The sequence below is a fragment of the Corvus kubaryi genome, unplaced genomic scaffold (genome assembly GCF_017639235.1).
Source record: "Corvus kubaryi isolate FWS band 111438036 unplaced genomic scaffold, C.kubaryi_AGA036_p1.0 64999, whole genome shotgun sequence".
NCBI lineage: Eukaryota > Metazoa > Chordata > Aves > Passeriformes > Corvidae > Corvus > Corvus kubaryi.
The window spans coordinates 180,717-192,075 of NW_024581680.1; the positions used below are offsets into that span (position 1 = coordinate 180,717).

Sequence of the window (11,359 nt, forward strand, 5' to 3'; positions counted from 1 at the left end):
ATTATGTCCCAACCATTACTTCTGCTTTAATTACTTATTGATTGCCCAGAGTTTATTTCACAGTTAGCATAATACAGAGTTTCACCATAAATCAGAACACAGCAGTGATGGGTGTCCTCTCGAGTGCCCTAAATAGAAGCCATGTTCCAAACAGAGAAATCTTTTCAGAGACAAGGAGAAGTAAGACATGGGATCTGCACCAAAAATGCCACATCTTAATGGGTTATGAGCAGCAGATCTTGAGCCCTGTCAGAAGATGACCATTCCTTGTAGGGCAGTATCTGAGCTATTAAGTTCCTGTGTACTTACTGCCTGCCTCTGGTGGTGTAGAGGCCTCTGGCACAGAATACTAATCCCTCACTCTTTATTGTAGAGTGGATGCTTCAAACCCCCTCTCCCACTAGTGAAGATAGTGTTTCTAAATGCAGTAAAACCTAATGACCCATCCAGTTATTCCTAGCCTCTTAGAGTTTGTTTGAGTTTGTTTGAATGTGGTCTGTCTGTGAGATTTTGTGGGGTTGTCTTTATTTCTCCATGCACTGAATAAGAGTGGTAAGCATTTTTATGTGTCTTCTCTTGGTGAATGAAGTGAGAAGAGAGATTCTGTGGGAGTGTTTTCCATGAATGAAGTGGAGCATACTTGTAGTAGCGCTGAAAGTAGGTATCAAATCCTTGGCAATGGAAATAAGCACAGCTTTTAGTATGATTTCAATCCTGATTCTTTTTAACCCACTTAACATTGTGTTTAAGGGCTTCTTGTGAAAGAAACAAATGCTTAACTCATTTGCTTATACCTAGATTCTACTTTGGTCATAAAACTGCATCCACTTGGTCCTGGTTTCTGGTACCTTACAGCTTTGTGTTTTCAAACTAATCCTTTGGAATCGTCTAAACTGCCTACTTCATGAACAAGTGAAGAACATCTGAGAAACCTTTTATTTTTTTATCTTTTCATGTCATATATGAGCCACATGATCACTGCTGTATATACAGTATTTGCAGAGTTAGGAGAGAGCAGTCCTTTTCTGGAAAAACAGCAGTTCTATGGCGATGTAGTTCTACACACGTTACAGGAGTTGTGTAGGATTTTTATATCACCTACACAAACTTGTGTGTTAAGCCCAAGGTAAAGATTTGCTACTTTTTTCCAACTCAGAATACCATGAAGTTGAAAGTAGTGTTTGTATCCTGATACTGCAAGGAATTTCTGTTCATTGTATGTGGCACCTTATAAGAGGGATATAAATGAGGTCCAAAAGAGTCAAAAGAGGTAGCTGGTAATTTATTTTAACCTACATGGTGAAAAAGTGAAGCTCGGGAAACTAGTCTTGCCAGAGTGCACAGCAAAGGTAATTTCCCATGAAAGGGAGAAGTATGGACTGATTCCCCCTGTCTGGCTAAGTTCTATTTTGACTTGTAATGGTGTAAGACTGCTAATACTAACAAAGTTTTAGTTTGGCTTGCTGACAGTGGTAATAGAATTTTGGACTGAAAGATCTTGGGCTCTTGCCTTACTAAGTTCTACTCTGTGTGTGTGTGTGTGTGTGAGGCTTGTAGGGATCATCACTTTTGGATGAGGATTTTATTTGAAAGTGATTAAGAGCACTCAGTGAAGACAGTAATGGAATATAACAATGGGGACATCATTTGAGGAATAGAAGGGATGATTCTAGTATGTGTTGTGGTGTAGTTACTCTTGGCTCAGCACCTCTCATCCATTATTTCTCATCCTGATAAGAATGCCAGAATCCCTCCTGTTGTCTTTCACAGTGTGGCACATCATTTCTGAACTTCTTAATAGGTATTACATATGCTTGCCATGACGCTGGCCAGGACAACTGTTTAGAAACACACACTGCACATTAAGGACAAACTGCAGAATAGAGTTTATCTGCCTGTTGTATTACTCTAGCTCAGGGTAGTGATTTGTATTACCTTTTTTGTAGAGTTGTGTGTGGATTTTCATCTTCAAATTACTGCTTTAAAATTTTTATTTTCAATCCTTTGATGGAAAGGACTCTTCAGCCAAGAACATTTAGTTCGGGAGCTGGTAAATTTTCAGAACAATTTGCAAGGTTACTTTCAAATTGCCATCTTTCTGACTGAAGGATTTAGCTATTGAGGAGAATCTAGGAATTTGTGCTTTTCTATGTGAAAAATTGCATGCTACTCAAGTTTCTTAGTCCCTCTCATCTCTCCTGACTTGAAGAATTAAATCAGAGGATTCTGCACCAGAAAAGAAAGATGGGAAACAAAGAGAAAACAGAACAGGGGCAGAGGTTAGATGCAGGTGGAGAGAATACCAGTCTGCAAGTAAAACATGGAGAGAGTGTTGTGCATGGCAGGTCTTGGCTGCCTGTTTTATTCTTCCTCTTCTGGAGAGCTGGGGCAAAAGAAAGCAGTAAACTGTTGAGAGGCCTTGGGATTAAAACAGCGCGGTGAAGTTAAATGAGCTTCCGAGAACTTCCCAGGAATCACCTCCAAATGCTGAAGTGCCCAAGCACTGCAAATGAAGAGAGAGGAAAATACCCAAAGAACTGCCTGAAGCAAAGAAGTTGACTTCTATCAGTGCAGCAGTGGTGGTCACAGAGCTGGCAGAACCATACTAAAGCTTGCAAAAAAAAAAAAAAAAAATTAGTTATAGGAAAATATACATTAGCTTTTATACCTTGAGCCTTTGTGTGGAATAATAAGAAAAGCTTTGGAGAAAACACAGGCGAGTGTTAGCTGTTGCCATAAGGCAGAAAGAGAGGAAACCTTAGGAAGTTATAAACAAGTCGGTATTTTCTTTTCAACATGTTCAGCAAAGAAGGGGGAGTTGGAGCTTGGTGGTGGAGGCAAGGTGTGACTGCTTCAAGAACAAAGCAGGTTTTTTGGATGGTAAACTTGGGTGGGAATTAAAGTGTGAAAAAGTCAGCTTCTGGGTTTGCAACTGGGACAGTCAGTAATGGATTGATGCTTTCACTGAGCTTTTTTCTTTATGTGCTGTTCAGGCTAGCTTAACAGGCTCATTGTCTAGCAAGTATTGTTCTCCAGGGCTAGTCTCCAATTTTATTATAATGATATCAGCTACTGGCAAACTGTACTTGATGGAGAAAGTAACTTTTTCTCATGTCATTTGTATCCTACATAATTATTCTTGTTATTTTTGATTTACATCTGTGCCTGTGGGAAGAGAATCAGTCAGTGGACTGAGGCTTTTTTTGGTTCATGCTGGAATTTAAGATCCTTCCTTTGTTCCTAACTTTAGCTACTCATTTAAATGAGATATGTAAGTTTCCTAGTTCAGATAGACTCTCATAAATGTGAAATTCAAAACAGATCCAAATTTTACAAATTACACAGTTTTCAAGTTCAGTTTGTGGGAGGTATGGTAGTGAAAAGGGTCAACTCCAAGAAATAATAAAAGCTCCTGATGTAGTCTATTCAAAACATTATATCTATTGAATGAATCACCCTAAAACCAGATCATTTTAAAAGAACAGACTATTTACTTTAATTATGAATAAAATTAGTTATCCTCAGAACTGAAAAGCTTTATTTGGGTTATTCACCACTCAGCAGTTGGATAGATTTAGATGTGATTTAGAAGGGGGATGGTATAAATTTTGGGCAATCAAAAAGGGGAATCCTAATTTCTGAACTCTGTATACTGTGCAAACAGTATGGTTACAGTGGATATTATTTTTGAAGTATGGAAATGCCCTAATGTCTTTAACTGACCTGACCCTTCATCAGTCATTTTCAGATGGGCTTTATTCCATTCAAGAAAGGGACTATCATGGAGTAAGCCCCAAAATAACAAAGTTATAAACAGTTGACCTGATTCGTAGAACATTAGAGCCTGTCATGTTAGGTTCATAGGACATTCAGTCTCTTCATATAGTACAGTGCTCTGAGGTTCTCAGAAATTAAATATGAGAAGCCTATGGCACTGTACTACTCATTCAATTTATCAAAGATAGTTTTTCAAACAGCTGTATCACTTCTGTCCTGAAAGATGGCATGATTTTTCTCCTATGGTACTGATTTTATTTCTGACAATTATTTTATTTTGTTAATTATTTTTATTTTTATCAGAGTATTTTGGCTGCAGGAATGCATCCCAACACCCACAGATGCCATTTAGTGCTGAAATTCAAGCACTGTATGCCTACTGCCAGAGATGACACCCACTCACTAGGAATATTTATGCAGCTATATGGGCACGGCCAGAGCTGCGAACATACCTCATCCTCAAGAACACTCTGCCTTAACATTCTCAACAGCTGCTCTGAGTCATAGCAGGCAGGCATTCTAAGGGATTTCACAATGCTTCAGGGCAGAGACTGGTTGTATCTCCCTATCTGAAAAGCTCCAGCCTGCCCAGAAGAATAGAGAAGGAAAGGAGAAAGTTGAATATATCAGCCTGAAAACAAGGAATAACCAGAGATGAAAGAGTTCTTTCTTTCTCAGTTCTATGGTAGTGATCCCCAGGGCTAAAACAAGATGCTCTTCACTTGTTTTGTGCCCTCAGTACGGTTCCTATGAAGTTGAAACCAACATGCATTGCAAGACTTCTTTTCCCACATTTTCTGTCTCTAAAAGGTGAATAAAGTGTATGGTGTAATATTACGTTTTTCTAAGGAAAGAGGAGAAGACGTGGAGTGGCTTCTTTCTTAAATGTTGGTTCTCTTGGTTATATGTATAAGACAAGATTAATACCCAAAGAGAAGGTTTATTAATTGTGTTCTAAAAGTCTCTTAGCTACTGCAGAACGTGATTCTGAGCCTGACTACAAATCAATTGCAGAGAACGCAGGATAGGGAGTATTTTTTAATATTTACTGTTTTGTAAAAGTAATGGTTTTCTCAAAGAATTTGTTGCACTAAAAGAGGTGCATATAAATGGAGGCAGATCATTCATTATCTGCTAGAAGAAATCAAAGCCTATTTGCCATTTATGTATCATAGAAAGCACTAGATTTGCACACACTGCTATAGGAGTGTTTATGTTTTAGCTCTGTTCTTCAAAATTAAGCTGGTGTTTGGTTTCTGGATACACTTTTCCTTCTCCTCAACTGAAGCCCTGTCATCCTCAGTGGAAGGAAGGGATTTGAAATGCTTTCTTATTACAGGCCACATTTCCTTATGGGTATGTCTGGATGGACCACTGCAGTTCTTTGCAGTCACCCAGACCACCTCCCTTTCCTTTACATGTTCTGTGGTGGAAGCCACCTAATTCTGTTTGGTATCTTATGTTGTCCTTGTGGCAATTACAGCAGCTGTGTGCGTGGTGATATATTGTACTTTGGTATTACATGAATATTTAATCAAAGTTGGGGCTACCAGACCAGTTTCTATAACAGAATAATAGAACCAGTTTCTGGAACAGAGAAGTCATCCTGAGGCATGGCAGTGTGCCAGATCTCAGTACCATTGAGAATACATAAGATGTGGGAACTTCTAGCACACGGAATGGTGAGAGTCACTGAAAAATCACTGTCTTAGTAAATGCCAGCATTTTAGTGGAGAGAGCAGTACTATGCATGGAATATATGAGTATGCACCGCCACTGCCAAAAAAAAAAAAAAAAAATCCTGCCTCTAGCTTTATTCTACGTACTGCTTTCCCACTGAGAATCTTGATAATGGAAATGTACAAAGTTATCATTAATAATAGCGAATTTCATGAATATAATCACTGCCAGTACATGCTTAGGATATAGATGAGTTACACAGTGTATCTCTATCATTGATCGTGCATGTAGGATCCATTAAAATTTAGAAAAAAAGTTTTCAATGATTAATCACATTCCAAACACACTGTGAATATAATGAATATAAATAATGTGTATGAAGGAGAAGAAGTTGTTTAAGAAACATATCTTTGTTTCTGATCAAAACAACAGAAGAGATATCATTTATCTTATTGCCTTTAGCTTTGAATCAAGTCTTATAATTTTGAACAAATTAACTACAAACTGATAAGACTGCAGTGCTACAGGTGTGCAATTAAGGCACAAAAAAAAGAGGGTTTATGAGACTCGGAATGTTATTTGGAAGTTTTAATTGCCTTTGCAAGCTAGGGGAAAGTTCATTCTGAACATTTTGCTTATCTTCCAGGAAGCATAATTATGTCAGAAGAATTGCAAGATGCTTTAGATAATATTTATGATGCTAGAATTCCAAAACTGTGGTTTAGGATTTCCTGGGAGTCAACTACTTTAGGATTTTGGTTTACTGATCTTCTTGAGAGAAACCAGCAGTTCAGCATCTGGCTGCAGGATGGCCATCCAAACCAGTTCTGGATGACAGGATTCTTTAATCCACTGGTAAGTTTGCCATGTTGACCTTTATAACTTCTGAGTAACAGAATTAGACCTTGGGAGGACTTCAAGCTGACTTAATATTGACTATATGAAGGGTAATCTATATTAATTTTTTAGCATAAATATAGGATAAATTATCTTCAGTATCTACTGAAGAAATTTTTGCTAGAACAAAATAATGCTACTGAAATGATGAAATGCATCTTTGGCTGCTTTAATCATGAGGAAATTGGGTAAATACGTGCTTTCACATTTCAACTTAATCTTCCCTTTTTTACCTCTTCTGTTACCGTGATCTGTTCTTTATTTTTTGCATGAAAATCCCTCTGAGTACAAAACAAGATAAGTTCCAGAACTCTGACATAGGAAGAAGAGATTTGGACTTGGTTCTCAATCCTTGCAAATCAGTTCCTTGAAATGGAAGGTTTGTTATTCATACCACCCCAGAATTGTGCCAGACATGGTCTGCAGAGACATATAAAAAATACAGCCTCTTGTCTGCACCATCTAAAATAAAAACCTGGCATGAAATGAAACACAGAAAAAGGAACAGCTGAGAGCAGAGTTAAAAAAGTAAAATATACATACCTAGATGATGTGTAGTTTCTCTGCAGAGCTATCCACATCCATTAAAGCTTTTTATGATTCACAGATGTTTGTGGGAAGTGTGAGTTGTGGAAATGAGTCATTGTGAGAGTATCCAGCCAACAGGTTTCTATGAAGCCTCAGGAAAGAACTATTTTAAAGACCTATTTTAATCTCAGTACTTGTTAGCAATGCAAAAGCTAGCTGAAACAGCTGCCTAGAATAGAGAAAGCAACAGTGCCAAATATTCTCTAGGACTACTGCTGGGAAATATCCATCTATCATCTATCCTGTGTGTGTCAGCTGTCTGCCGGTACAACTTTATAGCATGGAAGGGGGTTCACAGAATCCCCGAGCAAAGGGTTCTCAAGTGCGAGGGAGAGGAGTAGGAGTTCTAATAAAATGCTTGTGCTTCCATACTTGGTTTGCTAGCAACACACTGATGGCAGCATTCTAAAATACTTCAAAGTAACTTTTGCAATGATCAGGCTGGATGCAACAATAACAGGCTTTTGGCTTTGTTGGTGTTTGCTTTTGCACTACAGATGAGCAAGAGCTGATACAGATTTTGTACTGGACATTTTAGCTGGCTTTTTTGTGCTCTGGGGTTCTGAAATTTTGCCAGCCCAAATTGGGCATCCTACATTTTTTTTGGATCCATATAGCTGGATTTCTGAAAAGAGCTGCCAAATAATCAGTGTAAAATGTCCCCAAACAAATTGTGATTTAATAGACCATAGTAAATGAGAAAGCCTCTAGAAATACAAAAATTACACACTTCATAACCCCTAGTTCTTTAAGTCCCTAAATACATTGTGTGCAGAGATTAAAAAATTTATTTGCGCTGACAATCACAAGCTTAAGAACCAGACAGTTATTGTTGCAGTCACCACTTTCTGTAACCAAGCCTGTGGGAGTGGCTCATTCTAAAAGCAATTCACCTGAGCAAAGACTCATTTTCTTTTTAATTAACTGTTATTTTGTTAATAGTCATATTGCTGTGTTTGAAATCAGTATTTCATATGTTAAAAAAATTGATTTTCGTCTTCTCAAACAAGCTGAGGTGGTGAGGTGTTAGTGCTGCAGTTCTAATGGCTTGTTTGTAATACCTGAGAAGTTGTCAGAAAAATCCTTTCATTTGTGAGATGAAATGCAGCTCCTCAGTCATTTGTCTGCTTGCATATATCTCACTGTTTGCTTTACAGTCAATGGATAAATGCCATGGATAACACAGGGCAATAAAGTAGATTTATAGCACTGGGAAAACGAGGCATTCTGGCAATAAAAAATAATATAGGACCAGTCTCTTGGACTGTTTATTCACTAGGATAAATTCAGTAATTTCACAGAAGTTAATCTTTATTTTTGGTGATACAAATGAGGGCTGGCTCAGACTTCTATGTATAAGAAACCTGATTCCCCTTGTGTGTCTGCATGGGGCCAAGATAACTGGGGTGAACAAAACAAGAAATGCCATGAATTTTCTTCCCTCCTGGAAGTTAATCTGATGTTACTGGAGTTTTTCATCAAAAATTTGACATTAGGCATTTCTCATTTCTACCTCCCAATTTCCATTTTGTGGCTGACACTGGTTTATTGTTTCCTTGTTTGCATCTCTGTATCCAGTTCCTGTCACTTGTCCTATATATAGATTTTAAGCACTATGAGGCAAAACTGTCTTTCTGGTTGTGTAGTACTCAGCATAATGAACCCTCAACCTACTTCTACGACCCTTAGATGCCAAAGCAATGCGGATACTAATCCGAATATGAAGTACAATACCTCCATTCCTCAGTGCCCACTTAGTTCTAGCAAACCTGCCATAATTTGCTCAGTATTTGCAAAGTGAATAACAAACAAGGAACCTCCATAGTAAGGTAAAGGAGAAAATATGATTGTGAGAGCAATAGACTTAACTGATTTCTGTATTTTTTGTCACAGCCTCCATGGGTGCCTGCTTTTCCTTCACTAGAAGGTTCAGAGTTAGTTCGCATGAGTTGTTTAAAGGCCAAAGGACAAAGCTTTAGCAGGCTTCAGTGAGCTGGACAGGGAGAAATTCAGGAAAAGGCAAACACACATATACAAAAAACCCCCCAGAACCCTAACCAACCAACCAACCATAAACAACCAAACCAAACAAACAAAGGATTAAAGGATTACCAGAAATTGAAGCAAATATCATGGCAAGTGGTTCATTATGTCCCTGACAAGAGGGTTTTGGGGTGAGCCAAGCCCTCAGCTGTACAGTGGCACCTCAAGCTACTTGATTCTGTCTTGCTCTTTGTTGTGCCATTCACCCACTCTGGGACACCCAGCTGGGCCTCCAGCTCACAGCTGCAGTCTTCAAATGCTGTCTAGGATTCATTCAAATGAGCAGATAAGCATTAAAAGTCCCACTGCAGAAAGTGTATAGGTCCTGCCATGTCTGTAGGAATAATCTGCTATCTAAACCTTATCCCTGAAGACAAGTCACAGCTCTGAGCTTACTTTTATTCCAGTGTTTCCATGGTGCCTTTGAACTGATTCCCTTAATACAGTCATTGCTCTGTCCTCTTCAGGCTCTTCTTTCTTTAATATTTCAGTTTATCTGGGATCCAGTAGCCCTCTGGGGCTTTATGGCAGTGAACACTCCATGTATTTTAAACTATTGGTTCTAGCATGTTTCTACAAATTAAAATTCCACAAATTACTGCAAGGATTCTGCTTTCATTTAATAGTATTTCTGATAGAAGAATTTGGCCTTTAATCCTGTGTCCCTCAGCTATACGCTGGAGTTCTCATCTACTTCAAACGCAATTACAATTATCTGTGCTATCACAGAAGCTCTTTAAAACACTTGTCCTGGGGTCTCTGGTATTATATTAATGAGAAACAACCAATGTAAGTTAACAGAAATACCTGAGTTCGTGAAAGTCATCTCACATTCTCATAACTTAAAGGGTATTGCATGGCTACAAAGTGCTTGGAGCACTCCAGTCCTATCAGCCAGAGGTTGGCCCCTGGGTTCAGTAGACAGTTTGCCAATGTTCCCACATCTGACTTCTTTCCATTCATTTGGCCCTAATGGTAGGCCAACAGAGCACCCTCTACTGTGAATATTGAAGAAAAATAAAAACTTTTTCAATTCCCTCATTGCTCCTGATTTCTTCCTAGTGGAGCTGTTGGCTCATTAATTCTCACCTTTGTGTGTTCCTCATGTGTATTCCTATGTTGTTGCAGTAGATAAAGACTTTTCACTGAGCACAATGTCAGAGGCATTTCAGTATTTAATGGCATGATTCTAGCTGGTATTTCCTTTGTGTTCTTATTTGTTGACTGAAAAGCATTTTTTACAATGTCAGTATAAGAAAAGGTGAATAATATAGCCAGTGTTAGAGGAATTAGAAATTACCTGTGTTTGGAATCTCTCAAAACACATGAATCTGGCAGCCCTATGAACCTCTCTCCATCTGGTTGGTTGTAAAAAAGGCATGTGAGGTGAGTTATACAGGCACTTCTGATATGTTAAATAAGCCAACGTGGGGGCTTCTTAGCACCAACGTGTGCACGCCAATTATGTATGGATGCATGGTGCTGAGAAAATACAGAAAACCATTGGATTTACACTACCAAATTTGTTTTATATGCACATGAAATTCTGCGGGATGAGCTTTCATACAGCTGATGTCACATCGGGAAAAAAATGTTGTAAATTGTTTAAATTCAAGGCTTTTTAAAAAATCCTCTGTATCATATTCCTGTGTATCTCCTTAGGGATTCCTAACAGCCATGAGGCAAGAGACAACTCGCATGAATTTAGCCAAAGGGTGGGAACTCGACAGTGTGGTTTTGTACAGTGAAGTGACCAAGATGATGAAAGAGGATGTTGTTGGCCCTCCTCCTGCTGACATCGGTGGGGTTTACATACACGGCCTGTTCCTCGAAGGGGCAGGCTGGGACCGCAGGAACAGTAAGCTGATCGAGTCAGCACCAAAGGTAAGGATCAAGTGAGTGTAACAGGCTGTGGCATAATGCAAGTGCTCAGGGAAAACCAGGAAGTATGCTGAGTGCCTGCAGCAGTGGTTTCACAACAGGTTTTAAGAGGGTAACCAACACTAGTGGCGCTGGGAAGAGGAAAGACTCTTTACCCACCAGAAGTGAACAGAAAGGCTTCTGTCAGAAAATTAATTTAGGATGCATAGCACTAGAGCAGACCAGATGCTGGGCTTCTTGGCTTCAGGGGCCCTAGCAGCACAGTTATGTTTGAATAAAATAGTGCAACCTGTAGTCAGTCTTCTTTTGACTGACCAAGGGGGACCTTATCAAAGCTTCCAAAGCCCTGGGCTGGATTTGATATGGAGGTCAGTGTTTTCTTGACTAGAAATCCCTAGTGTTTGTTTTATAATATGAGGAAGAGTATTAGTTCTGGGCTTATGCTCAGTTATCCATGCATTGAGTTACATTTCGCTGATGTGACTAAGCAGAT

The 11,359-nt window shown here is 38.9% G+C and overlaps 1 protein-coding gene across 1 annotated transcript in view; it reads left to right on the forward strand.

Annotated features, from left to right (window-relative positions):
- LOC121672836 (dynein heavy chain 5, axonemal-like) overlaps window positions 1–11,359 on the forward strand; it is a 146,322-nt gene that overhangs the window by 133,397 nt on the left and 1,566 nt on the right. Inside the window, exons 72-73 of the mRNA XM_042045738.1 lie at window positions 6,104–6,312; window positions 10,648–10,869. Of these exons, the coding sequence (XP_041901672.1) occupies window positions 6,104–6,312; window positions 10,648–10,869 (431 nt within the window). The remainder of the gene's footprint in view (window positions 1–6,103; window positions 6,313–10,647; window positions 10,870–11,359) is intronic.